Source organism: Arachis hypogaea, chromosome 20 (assembly GCF_003086295.3).
Source record: "Arachis hypogaea cultivar Tifrunner chromosome 20, arahy.Tifrunner.gnm2.J5K5, whole genome shotgun sequence".
Classification (NCBI taxonomy): domain Eukaryota; kingdom Viridiplantae; phylum Streptophyta; class Magnoliopsida; order Fabales; family Fabaceae; genus Arachis; species Arachis hypogaea.
The window spans coordinates 5325368-5349760 of record NC_092055.1 but is presented as its reverse complement, the minus strand read 5'-3'; the positions used below and the strand labels follow the sequence as shown (position 1 = coordinate 5349760).

General features: G+C 33.4%; 3 protein-coding genes across 5 annotated transcripts; 1 reads left to right on the top strand and 2 right to left on the bottom strand.

Moving 5' to 3' along the window:
• The first annotated feature begins 2525 nt into the window (after window positions 1-2525).
• LOC112784885 (pentatricopeptide repeat-containing protein At4g18975, chloroplastic) lies at window positions 2526-4970 on the top strand. 2 transcript variants are annotated; one of them, XM_025828223.3, is made up of 6 exons: window positions 2526-2883; window positions 2965-3047; window positions 3157-3265; window positions 3387-3530; window positions 4038-4250; window positions 4362-4970. In XM_025828223.3, exons 1-6 carry the CDS (start codon window positions 2551-2553, stop codon window positions 4569-4571), a joined length of 1092 nt encoding a protein of 363 aa, XP_025684008.1. In that variant the 5' UTR covers window positions 2526-2550; the 3' UTR covers window positions 4572-4970. The 2 variants fall into 2 exon arrangements, with proteins under 2 accessions (XP_025684008.1, XP_029152535.1); XM_029296702.2 differs by having other exon boundaries at window positions 4358-4970.
• A 1468-nt stretch (window positions 4971-6438) lies between these two features.
• On the bottom strand, window positions 6439-8244 carry LOC112782280 (subtilisin-like protease SBT5.6). Of its 2 annotated transcripts, none has more exons than XM_029296119.2 (3): window positions 7914-8244; window positions 7495-7591; window positions 6439-7388 (listed from the first exon to the last, which is right to left on the bottom strand). In XM_029296119.2, exons 1-3 carry the CDS (start codon window positions 8100-8102, stop codon window positions 7339-7341), a joined length of 336 nt encoding a protein of 111 aa, XP_029151952.2. In that variant the 5' UTR covers window positions 8103-8244; the 3' UTR covers window positions 6439-7338. The 2 variants fall into 2 exon arrangements, with proteins under 2 accessions (XP_029151952.2, XP_072086005.1); XM_072229904.1 differs by having other exon boundaries at window positions 7914-8051.
• Window positions 8245-10602: 2358 nt separating this feature from the next.
• LOC112784796 (uncharacterized) lies at window positions 10603-14095 on the bottom strand. The gene is made up of 10 exons (XM_025828122.3): window positions 13629-14095; window positions 13412-13495; window positions 13095-13225; window positions 12904-13001; window positions 12260-12348; window positions 12067-12175; window positions 11807-11961; window positions 11471-11541; window positions 11149-11263; window positions 10603-11034 (listed from the first exon to the last, which is right to left on the bottom strand). Exons 1-10 carry the CDS (start codon window positions 13815-13817, stop codon window positions 10864-10866), a joined length of 1212 nt encoding a protein of 403 aa, XP_025683907.1. The 5' UTR covers window positions 13818-14095; the 3' UTR covers window positions 10603-10863.
• Window positions 14096-24393: the final 10298 nt, after the last annotated feature.

Sequence of the window (24393 nt, the reverse complement as noted above, 5' to 3'; positions counted from 1 at the left end):
GTCACTTTTAAGAAATTGACACTAGATGCATTTGAGATTTGACTACGAGGATGTTGTGATTATTCATTTATCCACTTATACGTGTTGAATGCATGTAAGCGAGATCTTTTTTTATGGAAATATAAAATAAGCAAATTATAGTATGTATATACTAAAATTAGTCACAAAAATTAATTATCAATATAAAATATATATTAGAATATAAATATATATTGACAATAAATTAAATTATATATATATTTATACACAAATATATTAGTGACTAATTTTAGTGTATAAATAATATTTTTTAGAGTATATACTCATTTTGGAACTCAAAGAATTTTAAATTAGACATTTTAGTTCCCAACTAAAATTAATTACTCGATTGGTCCCTAACAATTAATTCCGTCAGTCACTTAGGTTCTTGACTTTGTCAACTCTAACGGAAAATAAAATGATCCTTGAAAATTCTAACATGGGACAAAATGATCCCAGACAATTCTAACAAGGGACAAAATGATCCCTGACCCCTTTAATCGAAAACGACACTGTTCTTCCCCAATTTTTATCATATCTCGCATAACCCTAACATTAATACTCTCCTTCTTCACTTTCACAGTCTTCTTTTCCTTCTTTTCCTTCCTCCTCTTTAACTCCAAGATTAAGCCATGGTGTAATTGTCACACGTGTCGCACCTACCTCAACATGTCATGGACCATACACTTCCTAAATCTTTGTGACTAGTACATCCACCTCTTCTGCACTTCACCCACTAAAAGCATCCACTTCCACGTCTTTGATAACATCACCTCCAACCCCGACAACGTCCACGACATTCTCAAGACCAAGTTCCAATACAACTACTCCAATGGCACACCTTTCTCCACTCTCCGGCAAACAATATAGATTGTTGGACATTATGACATCATGAAAAGATTCTCCTTTGACATCATATGCAAATTCTCATTTTAAATAGGCACTGAGTGCTTCATTTCTTCTTTCCCGGAGTCCAAGTTGGCAGACAGTTTCGACCTCGCATCCAAGCTATTACAACGAGCAATGTCGCCATTGCCGCTCATATGGAAACTGAAGCGGTTACTAAATATTGGTTCGGAGAAGAAGCTGAAGGAAGCGATCAGAGTGGTGGACAATATGGTCATGGAGATGTTAGGGCAGAGAAGGACGGAGATGGCAATGACGATGACGAGTCTTAACAAATCAGACTTGCTGTCTAGATTCATGGGATCCATCGAGGACGACAACTAGTTGAGAGACATAAGCATTAGTTTCCTGATTATGAATTGGTTGAGAACAAGTTGAGAATTTTTTTTTCTTATGAACATTAAATTTATAGAGTGTGCATTGTGTAGTTTGAAGTTACAGTGTTAGACTGTTAATGTTATGCAAGATATGATGAAAATTGGAAGAGAACAGTGTCGTTTCTGAACAGAAGAGATCAGGGACCATTTTGTCCCCTGTTAGAGTTGTCAGGGACTATTTTATTCTCCGTTAGAATTAACGGAGTAAAGGATCTAAATGACTGATGGAGTTAATTGTTAGAGATCAATCGAATAATTAATTTTAGTTGAAGACTAAAGTGTCCAATCTAAAATTCTTTGAGAACCAAAATGAGTATATATTCTATTTTTTAATAAACAAATGAACAATAAGTAGTTTGACATTTATGTTATAGTTGGTTTGAATACCTATAAAACGAATACGTACACCAAATGGATGATAAGAAATTAGGAATATTTAATTTAAACCCTAGGAATAAATATTTAGAGAAGAGAGAATGAAATGAGAGGTGTAGGTTAATCCAAGTGGATTGAAGGCTTAATCATTGAGAAAACTACTCTGTTATATTATATTATTGTGATCTTGATGAGAACGTCAGCTAGAAAATTTGAAGGATAGATCCTGTTAATTACAAGTTACTATGTATATCTTTCCATCACTTATTATTGGTGAAAATCATTTCTATAACATAACATATATTCAATGTTTATCCATCTATTGTTTTTTTTTCATCAATTGAATTGGACAACCGAATTTTAAGTTGTAATTGATAAGATTTGAACTTGAGATTTTTGAGATGGAAAAAGAGAGATATATTATATAAACTACGGTTCATTGGTTCTATCTATTGTTGTTTAATTAGAAAAATATTCTGCAATGAGGATCATTTTTCTTCAAGTGGAACTTCCGTTACCTTAGAAGGACTTTGAGAGTAATATTCAGCAAAACTCTTTTTTTTAAGCAATTTCTTGTTTTTTTTTTCCTTTATTTTTGTTTTATTTTCTTTTAACCCACTAAAAAAAATTAGGAAAACATTTAGGATTATTGTAGTGATGCAAAATAGAACCCCACCAAAAATAGCAAAGCTGAAGAATTATTGAAGTGTAGTAAATGGATTCAATACTGTCTTTTCTGTCCTTTTTGGTAACTTTAAATTATCGTGGGCTAAATGATCTTTTATATTTTCTCCACAACACCTAAAAAATTGGTGATTCAAAACGAATACTAAAGTAAAAAATGTTCGCATGTTGGCCCAAATAGAAGCCCACTATGAACCCAATTGAAGCCCACCTTGCTCCTCGCGAGTCCTTGTTCGATCCTCTCTCTCAGTCTCACAGCCTCACAGAACTCAGGTCAGTTCCCAAACACTGCCTCCGAGCTCCGCCACGGTGCCGCCGCTTCTCTCCTGCAGCTGTTGTGCTCCGTTCTCGTCCCCCGAAGAAAACCACGATGCTTCAAACACTTCAAAACTCAACTATTTGCCCCTTTCTTTCATCAGCCGAATGTCACACTAGGGCTCAACCTCAATTCTTGCTCAACACTAGTTTCTCCTTCTCAATAACAACACTATCCATCTCACATAACGTTATAACTTTTTCAAAAGTAATTGCATGTCTTTCATGTAGCTTTATTCTGCTCAGAAAAAAAAAATAGTATTCTTACTTCTCTGGTATTCAATTGCAGAGAATTGATGCCTATTGTGTGTTTGATTCCTCACTTGGTCACTCCAACATTTCCCGAAGCAATAGTCTTTCAGAGAAGGAGAAGTAAGTTATTGTTGCACTTATTATTCAATGATATTATAGTTCATGTAATTTATTTTTATGTTTTTAACCATTTACTCATGCTTCATGTTACGATTCACCTGTAATTTAGACAAGGGAAGAAGAAGGAGAAAAAGAGAGTGGCAAAGAAAGAGCACCACTTGTGGAAAAGCAGAGATTCTGCTCAATCTGGCCAGAAGGCATTGAACCTTATTAGAATTGTATGTTTGCTCATACCAATTTTATTATTTTCGGTTTGGAATTTAGTGAGAAAAAATGAACCCTTAAAAAAATATATTTATATATGTCCATTTTTGTGCATTTTGAATCTTGGAAGGTTAGGTATCTCAGCTTCCGAATGAGAAAGAGGCTGTTTATGGGGCTTTAGACAAATGGACTGCTTGGGAGACAGAGTTCCCAGTGATAGCAGCAGCCAAGGCTTTGAAAATATTAAGAAAAAGGAGACAATGGCTTCGTGTAATTCAAGTATGTTATACTAAGCTCTTTATTTACTTCTGCAAATTTTGGGACACTATTTGACAACTAATAATTATGGTTTGTTTGTGAAGTGTTTATTAAATGTTTCCATGACATGGTTCAAAGCTGAAATTGCTTCCTCATGAGATGAAAGATAGTTCATGGGTAATTTGAGTTTTGACCAAAGCCAAAATTGTTTATATCAATCATGGTTTTGAGTTATTATATAAGTGAAGAATGGTCTTTAGCTCAAGAAATGGTCCCTCAGCTGTTCAAGCTGCAGTCTATATAAATTACTCACATAACTGATTTGGATCTTTAGTACTTTAATATATATCAATGTGCTTTTTGTATATTTCTTTTCTTTATTTATTTATTTTTATAATAATGTTTTGATATTCTTGAGAATGCCATCCAGCTTGAGTTTGAGCCTTTACAATGTACAACTGTAATGATATGTTGTTTTGTTAACTTTGTGAGTAATGGAAAAGAATCTTACTGCTTATCAATCCTCAGGTAGCAAAGTGGATGTTAAGCAAAGGTCAAGGGGCAACAATGGGAACATATGACACCCTTCTTCTGGCATTTGATATGGATCAGAGGATAGATGAGGCAGAGTCATTGTGGAATATGATTGTACATGCTCACACACGTTCTGTCTCAAAGAGATTGTTTTCTAGAATGGTCACATTATATGATCATCATCATTTGCCAGAAAAGATGATTGAGGTATATTTTTATTGTACTATCAATCTTACTATACCTTGATGCAAGCTGTTCAGCAATTACAAGGTTAATTCTTCTATGCTTTGACATGGAGCTATCATGTTTGTAAGTTAGATATTTGCAGACATGGAGGAGTTGCAGGTAAAACCTGATGAAGATACGGTCAGACGAGTGGCAAATGCCTTTAGAAAACTTGGCCAAGAAGAAAAGAGTAAATTGGTTACAAAACGATATGGGCTTAAGTGGAAATATATTCACTTTAATGGTGAACGGGTTAAAGTTAGAACAGAAGCTTGGGAAGAAGAAGGTCCATTTAGAAGTTGAAATTGGTGTATTCCAAATTGTTAATGAGGACACCAGTACACCACCATATTCTATTACCTGGGATCTGCTGTTGTTGCCGATTATATTGTTACATTCCTAAAGCTGTTGTATTAGAGGTTCACTAGTTTGGTTTCTTAACATGTTTAGAGCTTAGCAGCTAACCAATCAGGGGAGGAAGTGAGGAACTGAACTACCGTGAGGGATCGGTGCAGTGCTCCCAGATATGAAAATGTTGTATACTTGTATAAATATATATATTATATATTAGTTATGTATTCAATGGAAAGGTAGCTAAAATTTAAGAAATGTATTCATGGAATGTAAATTTTAATATAGCGACAGTTCTCGAAAAAATTTGTTATGTATTGTGGTATCAACAAAAATGTTAGACCCAACCAACTACTGCCTTAAAATGTTACAAGTGGATCGAAATTAATCTCTATATAACATCAACCGTTGAAACTTATTTTTCTTGTTTCCATCCATGTGATCAGGGATGCTTACATAAATATTGTCCTAATATAATGAGATTCAGTAATTGCAAGCAACAGACACTCACATATATGTGGTGATGATTTATAATCATCCTTCACCATCTAGCTATATAAGTATATAACTGAATTTTGCTGAATTGGGATGGTAACTGATGATAATATAAATGTGTGTTGTGGGGATTCAGGATTCTGCTAAATGCCAATGATGCAGGTACTATTACTCTTGTGATTCTGGAATGGCTTGGAACACAAAGGTGATAAAATGATCCAATTATTTATACCATTTTGTCCCAACTAATTTCTACATTTTAAGACTTCAAGGCACTACAAACTTTTGGTATAAAAATAAAATGGTTCAATTATTCATTGGTACTATTTTTCTTTTAACAAAATTGTTAGCATCATTTATATTGTATGTACTTGTGCAGTGTTGCTGCTTAGTGGCAGTGACTCTCCTATAGTTTGTTTCTGTGTACTCTCATTGGGTCAGCATGAAGTTAGAGCATGCTCAAGTTCATCAGAAATTATTGCATATATCCTGGTGGACCTACCACCATGCCTTGTAAGCCTTAAATGTGCATGTTACATGTAATGATTATTATTTCTCTGAAGAGTGAAGATTGTGCATTTCTGTTTTGGTCAAGACACTTGACACATGCTTTCAGGTCCCATGTCATCGACATTATCATTTGGAGTTACACATATCAATCAATGGCGGCATCATCTCATCTTATTCATGTCTTTCATATGTTGAAGTTACTTACATTTCGGTGAGTGTTGATTGAACATCTAAGTTGTTGTTGCTGTATACTCCTTCTGCCATGTTTGTGAGTGCCATAGCTTCTAGTCTTCTAGCCTCAACCCTTTTTTCTTTTTGCTTTTTTGACTGAGGTTGGTGGTCAATTTCCATCTACTCTATTATTATAGTAATTTTAGAGAACTACACTCTGCTTGCCACTTTTTATTTTTGATAGAGTTTAATGGTGTTTTTTCAGATCATAGACTGCTAGAATATTAATTTCAAATGTAAAATAGTTTAATTTGGGATTTGATTTTTGTGAGGTATAGAAGTCAGACTTTCTAATAAATTATAATATTAAAATATATCACTCATTTTACTTCCATACAAACAAAAATAGCCTCTGCTTGCTGCTTAATTTAATATATAGATATGGCAAAATGCCAAAACATTCAAGGTCCAATCGTGGGGGCCACGGTCTTCATCAGATAATGAACAGAGAAAGGCTCAACCATGGTTAACTCTCTGTGATTGCCTCTATGACTTGAAATTCCAAGACCATATGCTATTCACAAAGACATTAAACTTTTTATGGTGTTACTCTTGTATGGACTAAAATATATAGCACCCATAATTTCTGAAATATAAGCCAAAGCGTTACTTTTCCATATTCTTAATTCTTAATATATTATATATCACATGATCATAGCTACAACCATCAACTTGTGCTTCTAGTAGCAGTACCTTATCTGAATCATGCATGCCCCTCCAATAATAAATCAATTGAAATGATTAACAAGAGGCAATAATATTAGGTAAAAGACACTGCAACTTGGCTTCTTACAACATGATTCTGGTTAGTCCAAGCATACCATCCAAAGTAGTATCTATCCGGGCCATACTTGTTTGGAATCTGACCCATCTTTACTGTCACTGTGATGTTGAAGCTAATTTTCTGTCCAACATGATTGAACTCAAGAAAATTTGGAGTTGCTGTGATGGAAAACTCCTCTGGTGACTTAGCACTAAACATGTAATCACTGCTCCTCTTACCAACATTGGCGACTGTCCTCTTAATATTCTTAGTTCCATTGAGTCCGCTGATTTGTATGGATGGATAGCTGAGATCTGTTGGTTCAGGCAATGATGATGAGTTTGGACAGTTATAAGCAACATCAAAGTATTGAGTCACTCCAAAGCTACAAGTATAGACAACGTAGTCCATGTAAGAAGCATCATAAACTAGTCCAGGATCTGCTGCCTTTACAGGGTTGAAGTGTCCAGCATCAATTGCAAATGGGGTTGCAGGATTACCAGTTTCATCAGTTACCATTGGATTAGAAGAAGAATTGATGTAGTGAATGAGTTTCAAGACATTGTGATAGGACACTTGAGTGGAAGGAATGAAGTGAGCGTCACTTGATAGATCATTCCCAAGTTGTTCATTGTTTCCTAGGATGAAACCAACACCACCAGCTCTTTCAACTTCTTAATCCCTTTCTTATTCTTCCTCCTTCCCCTCTCATGCACACAACTATCTTCCCCTTGGCCTTGTTACGATCAAGGCTGTTGTCCAAACAGAACCTGCATATATCATTACACAAAACTAGTATTTACTTTTTTCTACCTTTGTTTGCCATGTCATATACTAATCAATATATACAACAGTAAAATTGAAAACTATGCATACCCAGAATGGCTAGTAGGCATGCCTGGAAATTCAACTTCTCAGTGAGCACCAATGGATAGAAGCTGTTTGGCATGTGCCTTGGAGTAATTGATCTACCCTGATATTGACATAGATATATATAAGCACTGCAATATCTGGTGCATGTGTTGTTACAGGAATATGATTGTGTCAAATGATGAGTACTGTTATTGAAAGTGATTTTTAATATCTTTACTTTGATTGTAAGCATCAAATGATTAACAAGAAAAAAAGATGTATTTGTCAATAACAAAAAGTAGAATGCATTACTTTTATATATTTATATATGTAATTGAGTTTTTCAATTTTCAACTTCAAACCCTTATAGGTACTAATAGTTCCTACTTTGAAGATCCTAGCTAGTTAATTAACAAGAAAAGTGAAGTTAAACTTATTATTACCTCAATAATTGTGCCATCTTGTAGCATAATTGGTGCAACAAATGAACGATCCACAGTACTAGCACCAACGGTGATGATCCATGATGCAATGTCTGACGAAGTTTGAGGCAAAGGACCACCATTCCCAGCACTACAAACGACCACAATGTTCTTCCTTGTCACAGGCTGACTTGTAGTCTTCCTCTTCATTTAGAGGGCCAAATTGATATTCATAACCTTGTACATTACAGGGAGAAAGAAAAATAGCATCATTCAATTTCTGTATCTAAGTTGCACAATTCTAAGAAAATTAGAAAAGTAACGTGTATGAGAAATGATTCTATCATACTAATTCACTCATTATTATGTGCTACTAAATAAGATGTATATATGTGAATGCTGCTGAAATGGTTCTATTATACACGACTTTATATATAAAAAAGAACTCGGTCATAAAATTTTTTAACTGATATATTATTTGTACCACTCATTGGAACATTTTTGAAGAAAGGAATATATATATATATATATATATATATATATATATATATATATATACACTGTGCTTGTAACTGTAAAGAAGCGAAGCTTTTGCTTCCTCCTCACTTTCTTTCACCGAAGACAAATAATAAGAACGATGAACATTCTCTATTTCTTCATCATCATAATGCAAACAAAGTTGGTCCTTATTGGTCGCTTTTCGGTGTCGTTATTCTCAAATACTAACCTGATCACACGTGCTTACTAAGAAACTAAACACATTTTTTAAAGAAAATTTTAGTAACGATAATACTAGGAAAAAAAAACAGCCAATTTTATTTAATATTCGTTAATTATTTTTTACCAAATATTTTTTATTTAGAAATTATATTCACGCAATTCAATGTGAAAGTTGTCAAGTTTTTTGTTTTTTTATAGATATTATGGAATTCAGACTTCAGAAGGTGGAGACCGGGGATTTCTGATAAGGTATTAGGACTTAGGGGCTCTATAATGCTTGAAAAAATATATAGTCTAGAATCTAGCTAAAATGCTAAGTAATTCCGTTTCTTAAATTAATTTTTAGGATTAAACGATGCATTAATATGTAGAATAAGCTTTGGAATATAAAAATGGTTGGAGAAGTTCATGTTTGGAAGAGAAGGATTTTCTTTTTCATGGTTTGTTGAGAATAGGAGTGGTAATGAATAAGGTATGATAGAGTTTAAATTCAACTTTAATTTTTTATCTGCAGATCTCAAACAAATACAATATTTAATAATTTAATGAGATTTTACTGTTGTAATTTGGTATTTATATATCACTAAATAAATTTGGTTTTTATATAAACAAAAATGTTAAATATCTAATTGAAGATTTTGGCTTAATGATTAAAGATCTTTTATATAAATAAAAAATTCTTGGTTTGACACTCATTCCTAACACATTTTTTTTATATAATATAACATATATATAAGATACGGGTTAATTGGTAGAATTGAATTTCAATTCGCACTCTATCCAACCCGCTCCACACTCAACTCTACCCGCAACAGGTCAAGTTGACAAGATCTTTTTTAAATTAGGTAATTATGTCTATAAACTAATAGTAAAAGTATAAGTAACATTTTTTATTATGTTGAATAAAGAAGTGATATTTCATTTCTCAGTTTAGAAGCAACGCTAAGGTTATCCAATTAAGACTTTCTTAACGAAAATAATCGTGTCTATCTTTTGTAACGGAACAATGGTAAACTCCTATTTAAATATACCAACTACATACGCAAAATCAATTTCATAGATTACTAACTAAATAAATTTAAGTGTGAAAAAGGAATAAAATTTATGGGGTTTGATTTGTGGATGATAATGGTGATTATCCAGAGTCTCCAATTTGCATAATAGTCATTTAGGCTCTGGCACGGTGGCACCACCAGTTGGCACTCGTGCATTCGTACTTCATTATTGTTCTCATATTATCCATTCATTGATTCCAACCATGAAAGATGAAACTATGCAATTGCTAGTATAATTTTCTATTTAATGTTATTTAATGTTTGGATTATTTTGTTTTACAAACTTATTTCAAATTAGCACTATTTCTATTTGCATTTTGATAAGATTCGGAGGGCTACAAAAAGAAAAGGGGGGGGGGGGGGAGGGGGAATAGTAAAAGAATTTAATGCAACTCTCTTAGAGGCAGAATTTTCTCCTAGTTTGAGTGTTGAGATTCACCAATCACCACCACAATTAAATTGTGCCTCTAAAATAGTAAAATGGCATAGGCCTCACATATATTCTTTCATCCCATGAATAACATAATGAATTAGTTAGGGTGTCCTTGTCTCGGATTATATAATTTGTTATACTTTGTATTGGATTTGATAAATTCAAATTCTAAATAAAACACAATTTGATATGATATCTAGCAGTTTGAAGTGGGACGGTTAAAAATAATAATAATATTAAAACTATCATACATAAAAAATTTAAAATTATGTTCAAATAACAAGAGATGAAGAACCTTTGATTGTCTTGAATTGGGTAGAGAAGCATAGTGATATTCATTTCATGTTATCATATTCCGTCTACATCAACTTAGTGAAGTTCTATTTTATGTAAAGAAGCTTCTATTCAACAATGTAATCATCTTCTCTTCTCTTGATTTACTTTTGAACTTTGATAGAGTTATGGACCCTTGCAATGCATTACTGATTAAACAATTAATGTATAACGAACAAAAATACTTCTAAAAAAAAGAAAAATACATTATACATAGTAGGAACTCCAAAAATAACACACAAAGGTACAAAAAATAGCCTACTTCTAATTAAAGAGAAAATTTTCAACAAAAACCTATAAATCACACAATAACCAGTCATGATCCTCAAAGTTGAGGACAAAGGTAAATACATATATTCCTATCCCCACATCCAAAAACTCTTAACAAAAATATCTTAAATTTTTTTAATACAAGGGCAAGGTCAAAATTTCAGTGGATTGTATTATGGGAAGGTGAAAAAAGTTGAACAAAAGCATACTCGTCTTTGTAAGGCAAACCTGCTTCGCAAGAAGCTTCACATGCATACACCACAATTGAAGCCCAATCCAAAGAGTCCGCTTCATTGTCTACTCCAAAGTAATATAGCAGCTGTGGTAAAATCTAGTGCCACCAACAATAATAACAGCTTATTAACTAAAAATCTAAAAGTAACATCAACACCAATAGAAAAACCATGAAGAACCCTTCAAGCAAAAACTTCTCGTAACTAACTACCTGAAATTCATGACACCTTGGTCCACCACAATAACTGCATTTAGGGATATCAGCATTGGATGGCCGACCACTCGAAACAGGCCATATTGGCTTCGCATTTGTATCCTTATAGTACCTGTATTTACCATAAGTTTGTATCAGTCGGTTAATGGAAATATATCCTGAAATCAGTTCAATTAGTTGGGTTATTTTGAATTTGTTTATCCATTATGCAAGAAAATCTGGTTTTGGAACATTTTTAGCAAATAAGCTGCCATCATAAGGACGCTGAAAGAAGTTCTTCAACTCAGTTAAGCACTCTAAATAACTCAATAATAATCACCTCAACACTTGTTCGGGGGCCTTGGCAATGCGTTCTTGGAAGTAAACCCAACTCTTTTTGTCATCATCACCCTGTTTGCAAATAATATCGTGAGCAAACTATATGCTTAAACAATAGAATTTGGATCCTCTAAAGTCAGGAAGTTGATAAAGTGGTAAAGTGAAGGATTAATCACCATTGATTTTATAACTTTTATGAAATGTGCGCCCCACTATCTTAATTTAAGAGTGATTAACTTCTCATTTTACTACTTTACCAACTTTCTCACTTTAGAGGATCTTGATCCTAAACGATAAGAAACATGATTTCAGTGATGAAAACAGCTACACGTTGTACCTGAAAACTATCCATAAGTGAATTCATTGTGTCATCAATCTTGTTCTTCGAGATCAAGGAATTAGATAAAGCATTATCCTCAGGAATGTCTGTGTTATATTCACTTTCGTGTTCAATGATGATTTCAAATTCAGGCCACACATTCTTGCTTCCAACTGTATGGTAAGATATCAGATGTAATGAACATTATGCTAGAAAGTATTAAATTTTAGATTAACCTACGTGACTCATGAAATATACAGGTCTTAAACAACTGTGACCTTTATGAGACTCCAATGAAGTGGCTCCACTTTTATTGGATTCGCCAATAGGTGAAGAAGCTTTCATCTGCTGGCAAACAATTTTATGACCTGAGCGCCAACTCATTACCTGCAAATTGAAAATGGAAAGGAATTTTATAGGATGAAATTTGTGAAAAGGAGACTAAACGAGACATTTAATCAATTCAACTACCTGGTGTTTCTCAGAACAATACCGCACTTGTCTGCAACTACTGCAGAGTTTATCTCCTTTCCATGTCCCACACCAATTGCAAAGAGTAGCTAAAAGAAAGAGAGAATCCTATCTTTTAATAAAATATGCTTAATCAATAGAAGTACTAATACAGCAATCTTAATGTAAAAGCAGGCCATAAATTAGTCATATACAAAGAAAAAATAATAGTAGAAATAATGCTGAGTATAAGAACAATAAAGATACGACGTAAGAGCAACTTGTTCGGGGAATCAAATTTTGAGACTGAAATGTAGCAAAAGCATGGTGTCACAAAATAAAAAAGATGAATTGCATTGCATGTACACATGAACTCTATAACTCATGCAATACCTTTAGAATGCTACTCCTCATGATGAAACAGTCACCGGTTAAAAAATTCATAAATCAACAGATACAACTAAGAAAACTAGCAATTGAAGAACAGAACCGAAATCACACACAGACAGAAGCAAAGACCATCTGATAATCATGAATACCCATTTTCCCAAGATACAAAATCACACAAACACTAGTAAAAATGAATCAAATCACAATAGCATATACATTTATATATGTATGATACCCAACAAAAGAGCCAAAAAATAAAATGATGATAAACTAACCTCCAATGCCAGAAGGTTTGTAATTCCCATCATACTTAGGCGGTTCACTTGAGTAAAAAGGATTAAAGCGAGGTAACTGACAACGGAAAACCTTCACACTTCAATAAATCATTACACAATCAGAATTCATTGGCCAAAGGAACCCCAAAGACCATGGAAGAAAACTTTCTTTCTCGTCAGACATTACGAACCTTCTAGATGGCTTCTCCGGGTGGCGTTTCCACTGCTCATGCTGATCCCTGAGAAGACATTTCATGGAACGGCACATGAAAACAAACAGCATCCGATGAAATGCACTTTCCTTCTTAGTAGGTGCATAAACCTATCATTTCAAGAATTCCAGTAATCCCTTAGCTGGGTAGAAGAAAAAGGATATATCCTACTAATTGGTGCAGCTAAAACTTCTCCTAACTTGAAATTTCACTCACATCTTTGAATGAATATCGTGTAAATTACAAACCATGCCATTATTAGGAGAGTATAGGAACAGTGATGGATAGAATGATACCTGAAGCAGGAATTGTAAAGGTTCGCCACAAATGTCACAAATTGATGACCTCCCTGATGGTATATCCACAGGATCAAGCCAAGCCTACACCAATATTCACAGTTCACAAAATGAACACATCACCATCAAAAATTGAAACTTTTCATTTTCTTTATATAACAGCAGGTTTTAGTTTCATTGAATAAGAGGGATGAACACAGAAGCATAGTGGGAGTACCGGTACTCCGCCAGCTTTGCTGGGGAAAAATTGGCGCTCAAGAGACCATTCATTTTTGGGGTTCTCAACGAAACCAAGTGTGACAGCTTCTTCTTCTTCGTCATCGTCGTCATCGTCGTCATCTTCGTATTCCTCAATTCGAAGGGACTTGAGCTTCTCGGCATGGTCTCCAATGGCGTCAACGTCCATAGTAGTCTGCTTGAGAATGAAGGTTCAGGAGTAGGGTTTTACGCAAAGCTCTGAATATGGAACCAGTCAGGTTATCGAATGAATGAACCGGATTCAACCAGATTAAAGTTTGGTTTGGTAAACCACAAGCACCTTATTTTATATTTGGTAAATTAAAAAGCTTAATTACTTGTGTGTGTGACTTTTAAAAGTTATGGTACTTTTGAGTTTTGAAAACATATGAAAAAAACTTGTAAAGTTCTCATCAAAATTAAAAAATCTATTATATCTATTAGGCCATGAATTCCTTACTCCTACATTTTTTTTGTAGGTGTATCGTTAACCATCATAAAAATAATTACAAAATGTACCCCTTTTTTTTTGAAAAATTTATTAAATAGATTTTGATCCCTTAAACTTTTGTTATTTATACTTTTTCTCTTTTTCTTTTAGTTTTAGTTTCTCAGAAGATAAGCATGTCTGTTAGGGTTTATAGATCCAATTTCAATCAACATCATTTTCTCATCTTCTTCCTCTGTTGTATCTCTGGTTCGCCTATCCTTGCTGCCGCAACACCCATCAGACGCCGCCGCTCCCTGCATCCGCCGCCGCGCCCTGCTTCTGCCGCCGCCGCGTAGGACTCTGCCTAAACGCTTGGAGGTTAGTTAATCATTATGCCTTTTCAATTCATCATTTCGTATGTTTTCAATTCATCATTTGGAGAGTTATCGGAGAGGTCGAGAGTGATGAGTGTGGTGAGTTGAGAGACGAGTGGGGTGAGTGTTCCTGTGTAGCCAGCGGGGTCGAGGGTGATTTGGTTGATGCGGGTGTTGTCGGCGGTGCAGGTGAGGCCGCACGTGAAGTGGGTGCGACGAGGGATGGAGCATGGGTCAGTGGTGAAGTTCCAGGATGCTATGCATGACCATAGTGTTATTGAGGGGGGTTTGATTGAGGCCTTGAAAGCCTTTAGTGCTTCAATGTCTGAGGATGAGATGAGACCTTATACGAGGAAACCACACTTACTGTTTGTGTGAATGCACAAGATGATTGTTATGCAAAGATAAATGATGCTTTGCATATTGGAATTTGGAAGAGAGGGTTGGTTATAGAGATTAGTGTGTGGGGAATTGAGGTGCTTTGCATTAGGGTTTTGGCTGCTGGCCGTCAACTTGCAAAGAGTCTGGAGTTACAATCTCTAAATGATTTAGGTTTTTCCAAAAGATATGTAAGATGTTTGCATGTACACTACTTAAATCTACTTAGAGTTTTTTTATAAGTTTATTATTATTATTATCTAATCAAGCTTTCTCATCATTTGCCTCCTGTAATGGGTGACAGATATCTGAGGTTGTCAATTCCATAAAAGATCTGATAGATATCTGTCGGGAGCACAAAAGGTAATAAACAATTTGCATAATTACCTATTTGTGCACATAGGAATACCTAAGGCACTACGGACTTCCCAACCCTCGAAACTCACTATTTCTTGTATACCACATTTTGCATACTTCTCAGAAAATATTATTTCAGAAAGAGCCACTCCCTGTAAAAAGAATAATGTGCTTTATTATTCGAAGTAATGTTATTATTAGCTTTATTTCTATAGTAAGAGAACCTACTATATTTCTAATATGATGCTTGCGTGGTTCATCGTCTTCAATCTTACAGTGAGAGTCTAAATGATAAAGTATTTTGTCAGGAATGCTCATTACCATTAGATACCAGTGATCATTCTCCTTGATTGGGACATATATCTGCATAACAAATAGGATGTAATATGTATAAGTAAAATTTTGAGTACTTTTTATTATAATAAAAATATTCCAATCATTAATGAGAACTTACAAATTGAAGGTCACGGGTTGGTGGCATATAATGTACATATTTTTCCAGTAGGTCATGATCCTCCATATGTAACAACACGTCATCCTAGGAATGTTTGAGCACAATGATTATTTATTTTACTTAGTTAAAATGAGAAAATCAAGATTTTGACTTACGCAAATGATGGTGGAAGGGACCAAACATTTTTTAATTTGGTCATGCTAATATTTGATGTTATCTTCAATGCCATCAGCTTTATGGAAAACATAATGAAACAGGACAATGTCCTGGTCCATTTGCAAAACTTCTAGAAAGACATGGCATATGTGCACAATACACAATGTCATACACACCGCAACAAAATAGTGTGGCAGAAAGGCATAATCGAACGTTAATGGATATGATTAGAAGTATGATGAGCAATTCTTCTTTACCCAAATTCTTGTGGACGTATGCATTAAAGACTGCCATGTATTTGCTAAATAGAATTCCTAGTAAAGCTGTTCCAAAGACTCCTTTTGAGTTATGGACTAATAGAAAACCCAGTTTACGGCATTTACATGTTTGGGGTTGCCCAGCAGAAGCAAGAATATTTAAACCACAAGAAAAGAAATTAGATTCTTGAACAGTGAATGGCTATTTTATTGGCTATCCAGAGGAGTCTAAAGGGTATATTTTTTATTGTCCAAACCATAGTCTAAGAATTGTAGAAACTGGTAATGCAAAATTCTTTGAAAATGATGAAGTTAGTGGGAGTAAAAATCATCAAAATGTAGAAATAAAGGAAATTAAAGTTAATGTTCCTATACATGTTAGTGTTCCTTTATCCACACCTACTCAAAGAGTTGTTCTAACTATTGTTGAACACATTAATAGTGATGAACAAGATTTGAATGATAATGCTCCCAATGAAGAAACTAACTCACAAATATCATAAAGAAATGAGTCTCAAGAAATACCATTGAGGAGATCTCAAAGAGAAAGAAAGTCAGCTATTCCAAGCTATTATGAGACTTATTTACAAGAAGAAGATATTGGAATATCTAAAGATTCAGTTTCATTTACACAAGCCATAAATAGTGATGATTCAGAAAAATGGATTGATGCCATGAAAGAAGAGTTAAAATCCATGAAAGATAACAAAATTTGGGATATTATTGCATTGCCAGAAGGTGCTAAATGTATTGGTTGTAAATGGGTCTTCAAAGTTAAGCGAGACTCCAAAGGCAATGTTGAACGATATAAAGCTAGACTTGTTGCTAAGGGATTTACTCAAAAGAATGGTGTTGATTATAAAGAAACTTTTTCACCTGTTTCTAAGAAAGATTCATTGCGTATCATTATGGCACTTGTGGCTCATTATGACTTGGAGTTACATCAAATGGATGTAAAAACTACCTTTTTGAATGGTAATCTTGATGAAGAAGTTTATATGGATGAACCTGAAGGTTTTCCAACTGAAGAAAAGGGTCGTATGGTGTGTAAATTTAAGAAATCAATATATGGACTAAAACAAGCCTCACGACAATGGTATATTAAGTTTAATAATACCATTCTTTCTTTCGGTTTTGAAGAAAATGTTGTTGATGTATGCATATACCGAAAGGTCTGTGGGAGTAAGTTTATCTTTCTAGTCTTATATGTTGATGATATTTTGCTTGCAACAAATAATTTGGGAATGTTGCGTGAGACTAAAGAATATCTTTCTAGAAACTTTGAAATGAAAGATATGGGAGAGGCATCCTATATGATAGGAATTGCAATTTTTCGTGATAAATCACAAGGATTGTTAGGATTGTCTCATAAGGCCTATATAAATAAAGTTCTAGAGAGGTTCAACATGGAAAAGTGTTCCGCAGGAATTGCACCAATTCAAAAAGGGGACAAATTTAGTCTTATGCAATGCCCAAAAAATGACATAAAACGGAAGCGAATGGAAGGAATTCCATATAGTTCTGTAGTGGGAAGTCTTATGTATGTGCAAACTTGCACAAGACCGAACATTAGCTTTGCAGTAGGAATGCTTGGAAGGTATCAAAGTAATCCTGGAATGGATCATTGGAAAGCTGCAAAGAAGGTTTTAAGATATCTTCAAGGTACAAAGAATTATATGCTCATGTACAAAAGGTCTAGCCAATTAGAAGTAATTGGTTACTCAGATTCAAATTTTGGTGGATGTGCTGACACAAGAAAGTCTACATTTGGCTACTTATTCTTATTTGGAGAAGCTGCCATATCATGGAAAAGTTCCAAGCAAAGCATTGTGGCAACATCTACTATGGAGGCAGAATTTGTAGCATGTTTTGAAGTTACAAATCAAGCTTTATGGCTGCGAAATTTCATTTCAGGACTTGGCATTGTTGACTCAATTGCTAGGCCATTGAAAATTTATTGTGATAATTCTGCAGCAGTATTTTTCTCAAAAAATGATAGATATTCTAAAGGTGTCAAGCATATGGAAATAAAGTACTTTGGCGTTAAGGAGGAAATTCGGAAACAAAGAGTGTCCATAGAACATGTTAGAACAGAACTTATGATTGCTGATCCATTGACTAAAGGATTGCAACCAAAGACATTTAAGGAACATGTACATAGAATGGGTCTTGGTTCTTCTGAATGATGCTAACACTCTAAGCTCACTATGTTTATATATGTGTTTTCTGAACATTGATAGTTTGTTGTTTCTAGTTAAAGTAATATTATTTTATGAGTTATAACATAATGATCTAGAAACTTTATGGGACCGATATAAAATTGTGTTATTTATGTAGCTTGTGTAGTAAGATGCTAGTGGTTGTAGTATATGGAAAGAAATGTGTTTCATATTAAATGCATGACTACCATAACTCACACAAAGTATTTTACCATATTAAAGCAATTATGTAATGTGTGAGAATATGATTACACTTAGGCCAAGTGGGAGAATGTTGGAAGTTTATTGTAATTTAAACTTCTGTTGTGGTCTAATTGTAATTATCTATAAACTATTAATGATTTAATCTCATCTGTTAATTCTAATGTTTGCTGGACGCATTAGATTTAAAGATAATAACACATAAAAGGTGGTCCTCTCTCTGCCTCAATACACACGACGTCTTACAGTTTCCACTCACTGAAAAATATTGAAAAACTGCCATCTTGATGAACGTCTGGAAGAAAGGAAAGAAAGAGAAACCAGTGCTAAAGTTCAACTCTACCGTAATCAGGACTTGTTATGGCAACCAATCCAGGTATGAAAATCACAACTTTTAAGATCCTAATTAATGCTTCCGCTAAAATAAGTTTACATCATATAGTTAACAAAATAAAAAAAATTAATTGAAAAATTAAAGAACTCACTGCGTCAGCATCAGAGAGAAGAAAGAAGGTCCAGAGTCCACGGCGGCAGAAGTGATGCTTGGTAGGACAGAGGTGGCCGACCACAGAAGCTTCGAAGTTCGAACTAACCAGCCGACGACGACGACAGAATCTTCAAATCGTGCTTCCGACAATAGAAGCTTCGAAGTTCAGACGAACAGACGACGCCTAAGCCGATTGAAGCTTCGAACCGCGACGATGGCTACCGCTGGTGGTCATTGTCGGCGTCGATTGGGCTAGGGATGGTGGAGTTTCTTCTGGCTTCTGCAATTCTGCTCGTTGAAGGAAAGGGAAGTTAGGGTTGAGAGAGGGTTGGGAAGTTTGGTGACTTCGTTGGGTTAGGTAGGGGAGGGGCTCTTTCTTTTTTATCAGCGCCAGAAACGACGCCGTTTTGGGGAATGACTTAAAAAACCCTCTCGGTTCGTCCGGTTTGCCGATAACTGCCGGTTCGACCAATTTTTATCGGGTTTTTGCAAGACAATTCTGATGTACAACCGGACCGGCTAAGTAACTGGTTTTCGATTAATCTGGTTGAACCGACCAGTCCGGTCCGACTTTGGAGAATGACAAAAAAACCCTCTTGGTTCGTCCGGTTTGCCGATAACCGCCGATTCGACTAGTTTTTTACCGGTTTTTTACAAGACGATTCTGATATACAATCGGACCGGCTAAGTAACTGGTTTTTGATTAATCCGATTGAACTGACCGATCCGGTCCGATTTTTAAAACCTTGATAATAATAAATATTTGAAATTATTCTTATTAATTATTAACACCAAATTTTATTTATTTTTCTGCACATATTTTCGTCATTATATTGCCATTAAAGTCCTCATGTATTTCTAATTTCTCACCCTAACCTTCATCAATTCTAACATAATCTTCATATATTTTTTATTTTTCACTCTACTCTTCATAAATTTTAAGTTTTCAACACAAATACATCTCTACCACATATTAGGTATGAACTTCTATCTATTTATATTATTTTTTGTTCGTTGTTTTTATATGTTTTTAGTAGATCTATTATGTTTGTTTTTTGGTTCTTTGGAACGTGAGGTGGGAGAGGTGGCTTATAGGAACCCACCATGAAATTTTCATATACTAAAATGAGCATTAGTTAAAATTACAATAACAACGTATATATACATACGTAAATATAGATATATAATAATAAAAGTAAGCCAATATATACAGGTGGATAATGAACATACTAGTATTAATATTGGATTAAGTTTTATTATTAGCTAATGATAACTCTATTTATATTAGTATAAAAAATAAATCGAATAAATATTTAAATTATTAGTCTCTGAAATTTGAGTTAGTATCAAATTAAAGTTTCAATTGATTCAATTAAAACTCCAAATTTTGATTCATGGATTATATTATCAATTCATTGTTTCTCGTGATTTTTTTTGCTAAGTAATATTTATATAGTCTTTTTTATTTTTAAAAGCTATTTTATCAAATATAATTATAGTATTTTTACTTATTAAAAGTCATTTTTTAATTTAATTTTACCAAATTCAAGTAATGTAACTTTTAAAAAATTGTCTTTTAAAAAACAACTTTCATAATTTACTTTTAAAAAATAAAAATTTTATCAAACCAAACCAAAATTTGAATAATAAAATTTTTGAATAAACAATTTTTTTTCTTGGTCTGGGCCTAAAGCCACTTTAAAAAATCGAATTGAAAATACGCGCCCCGGTTTCACAACACACGCTGAAGCCATGCTCTACACTAAGAAGATGAAACGGTTGAAGAGCCATGTTGACCTCCATTGCATGGTATCTAAAACAACTTTCACAGCTCCTGCGGATGCTTTAGAACCTCAATTGCGACCATGGATGATGCTCAGTGATGACTCGCCTGTGCTTCCCCTTTGTGGTAGCTCAGAACGGTTCTCCAGGGCTCATCGCCTTATGTTGTGGAGGTACCCTTTAAATTCAAGGCAGAGAGAACAATTTGGAGAGATCCACATGGAGAATCAGAATAAACAACTTGTAGTTGGCAACTTAGAGTGGGTTTGCAGTTCTCTTTGTTGAAAACCCAAGTAGAATGAAGCCAAGCCCAAAGTCCATTCAACGCTGAAACAAGGCAGGAGGAGACTCACCGGAATAGGACCGTGTAGAGTCTTTTCTGGTCGGGTCTGCTAATATACTTGACCTACGCCCAACAAAAAGAAAAAGGCAGGATTACCTATTTTTTAAACAATATACTTATTATAATATTTATAATTAGTTTTTTAAAAAATAGGATAATTTTATTTTTACTAATTACAAAATTAATTTTAATTTTTTATTTAATTTAATGTAATTTTATTTTTAATATTTAAGATAAATTTCAATTATATTATTATTGTCATTTTTGCTTAATTAGTTATAAACTTAATTTTGAATGAATTTGCTGATTAGAATTTGTTTTAATTAGTTATAAACTTAATTTTGAATGAATTTGGTTCTTGCCAACTTAATTTTACTCTGAAGCTCTACTTCTAAGACAATTGTATTTATAGCTTGTCTTAAAAAATAACATAAAATTATATGACTTTGAGACTATATATATGTATGTATGGAAAACTTTCTAACAATATATATAAAAACTAAATCCCTACATAATATTTTATATCTCCAGTATGCATAAAATATTGACAATTTAGAATTAGATGTATCAGGTAAAGAAAATAAAATAGTAAAAGAAAAGATATGTTCATCAAAAAACATATTTCAATATATGTAAATTTTATTAGAGGGAGATAAGCATTTATATTTATATCTCTTATAATTTTGTTCATAGCCAATAAAAATGCATTGATAGTGTGATCTGTAATTTAAATTATTTTGTTGTATGATCTCAAATTTAAATAACATAAACTACCAAAAATTTTTAAATAATTATAATCTAAAAGTTGATTAAACAAAACTTCAAAAAGGTGACTTGTCATCTAAGATAATTATAGGTAGTCTGTTAATGAGATATGCTGAAGTTAAAATAGTCTTGTCTTAGAGACATCTTAACAGTAAAGAGCATAGACATGGCCATTTCTGTGAGATGACGATGTTTTTTCTTAGCTCGACCATTCTATTTATGAACATATCTGCATGAAAATCTATGCTTAATACCATTTTGTTGCAATAAGAAAGTAAAGGCAATGGACAAGCATTCTTTGCCATTATCAGATTGCAAACCCTTCATAGAATGTCTTGTAAGATTTTTCAATGTATGCTTTATATTCCACAAAAGCATTAAAGACCTGAAATTTATTAACCAATAAAAAAAGTCAGGTATATTTTGAATATGCATCAATAAAAATTACATAGTAACGATAGCCTAAATGAGAAATTATTGAAGATGACTCCCAAACATTAGTGTATCCTAGCTACAGTGGTAATTTGGTATTAGAATCATGAAAAGGTAATTTGTGTATTTGGCACAACACAATTATTACAAATCGAAGGAATGTTGTTCTTATTAGATTCTGAAATAGAAAAGTTACATTTGTTTAGGACAATTTTGACAATTTTTGAACTAGTATGGTCTAAACGTTTATGTCAAGTCTGAAAATTATTAATAGAAATAGAAAGTAAAATTGGATGAGAAGGAACAAATTCAAATCTACGAAAACCTTTGAGCAGGATCTTCCTAGTGAATTTGTATTTCACAAAATAAAAAAAGTCATGACACTCAAAGAATACAACATTATTTACAGCAAATTTAGACGCACTAATTAATTTTTTTTTGTAATTTATGATGTATTTAAATTGTAATTTAAACTAGTGTTTTGTCGTTATATCTTACAAGAAAGAGTGACCAATATGTTTAGGGGAATGCTCCCATAAAGACGGCGTAAAACGTGTTTTTGTAAAGATGTTTATGTGTCGCATTATTATTGGACGTATTAATAAATTGGTTATTTTTTAATTTTTTAACAAATTATACTAAAACCGATTTTTTTAAACAATAACAATAAATCTTTTTTTTTTTAGAAATTTAATTGTATTTTTAAATTTTTAGAGATTTAAATGTTCGCAAAACAAAAAGTTAGGAGTATATTTGTCTTTTTATCAAAAAATTTAAAGATATTCGACTTAGATTGTGTAATTCGATTGGATCAAATCGGGTCTAATAATTATAATGCTGACAATTAGGTTTATTATTGTTACTATAATAAACCGATTTTGTTCCGGTTTATTAAAAAATAAATTATTAACCAGTTATCCAATAATAACATGACACATGTAAACGTCTTTAAAAGAAGACATTTTTAGTGTCTTTATTAAAGTGGCCTCCATATGTTTAATTTGCATACCTGCTCTATTACCTACATGAATTTTCTCAGATCTAGAATATTCTGTGCAAGATACAAGATTATTGGATTGAGAAAGAGTGACATGATGGGATGTTCCGGTGTCAAAAATCCACGAAAGATAAAAAAAAAACAGATGAAAGTATGGCCATGCATGTTGAGGGATTATGAAAAGAGAGTGGTGCTGATAGAAGTGTAGAATTGACTGTAGATATATTTGATGATAATAATGCTCTAGAAAAATATAATAATGAAAAAGGTGAATAACGAGAAGTTTGAGAATGTGGGAGTTGATCTTGATTCAAATGCTAAAAATAGCTCCATACAATGTGTCCTAAACATCCACAATAGACCTGACATTGAGGGCGTGAATTGTCAAAGAAAAATCTGCCTCCGAGTGAAAATCTTCCTCCACATCCACGTCGATCACCAAATCCTCTTCCAGAGTAATTTGTTGAAGGAAATGAAGCTTGTGTCACATGAGCTCGAGTAAGAAAAGTATATGATTACGAAATTTTTTCAACATATTATCAGATGAGAGAATAGAGTTTTCTACTTCATGCAATGAATACAATTTAGGCTTGGTTGAAATAGTAGTAATAAGAGTATGGTAATTTTCATTAAGACCCTTTAAAAAATCTCAATATGTTCATCAGATGAAAGAGGATTTTTCAATGCTGCCAAAGAATTTACAATCTTCTTTATCTTCAAAACATAATCAAATGCAGAATTACCTTTTTTTTTGGGTGAGTTTCAATTGAGATTTCAATTGTTTAATATGATATTTTGTTGGATTTTTTTCTAAAATAAAATAAAAAAATTAATTAATTTCTAAAACAAGATATTTGAATTTTATTTTTCGAAATGCAGCTTTTTTTTTTTTTTTTGTATTAAGGGCAAGTTTGACGCACCCGGCGAACTCTAGGTTGAGTTCGAGAGAGTATATAAACGTGGGGTCAAATTCATTTGTCGCTTTCCTTCCAAATCTCTCCTCCAAAATCACTTTGTTCCTCCTTCACTTGTGATAGTCAAATTCTTCTATACGAGATTTTCTGTCTTTCGATGTCCGTGAGGCTCGTTATCTACGACATCGTTAGTTTCAGG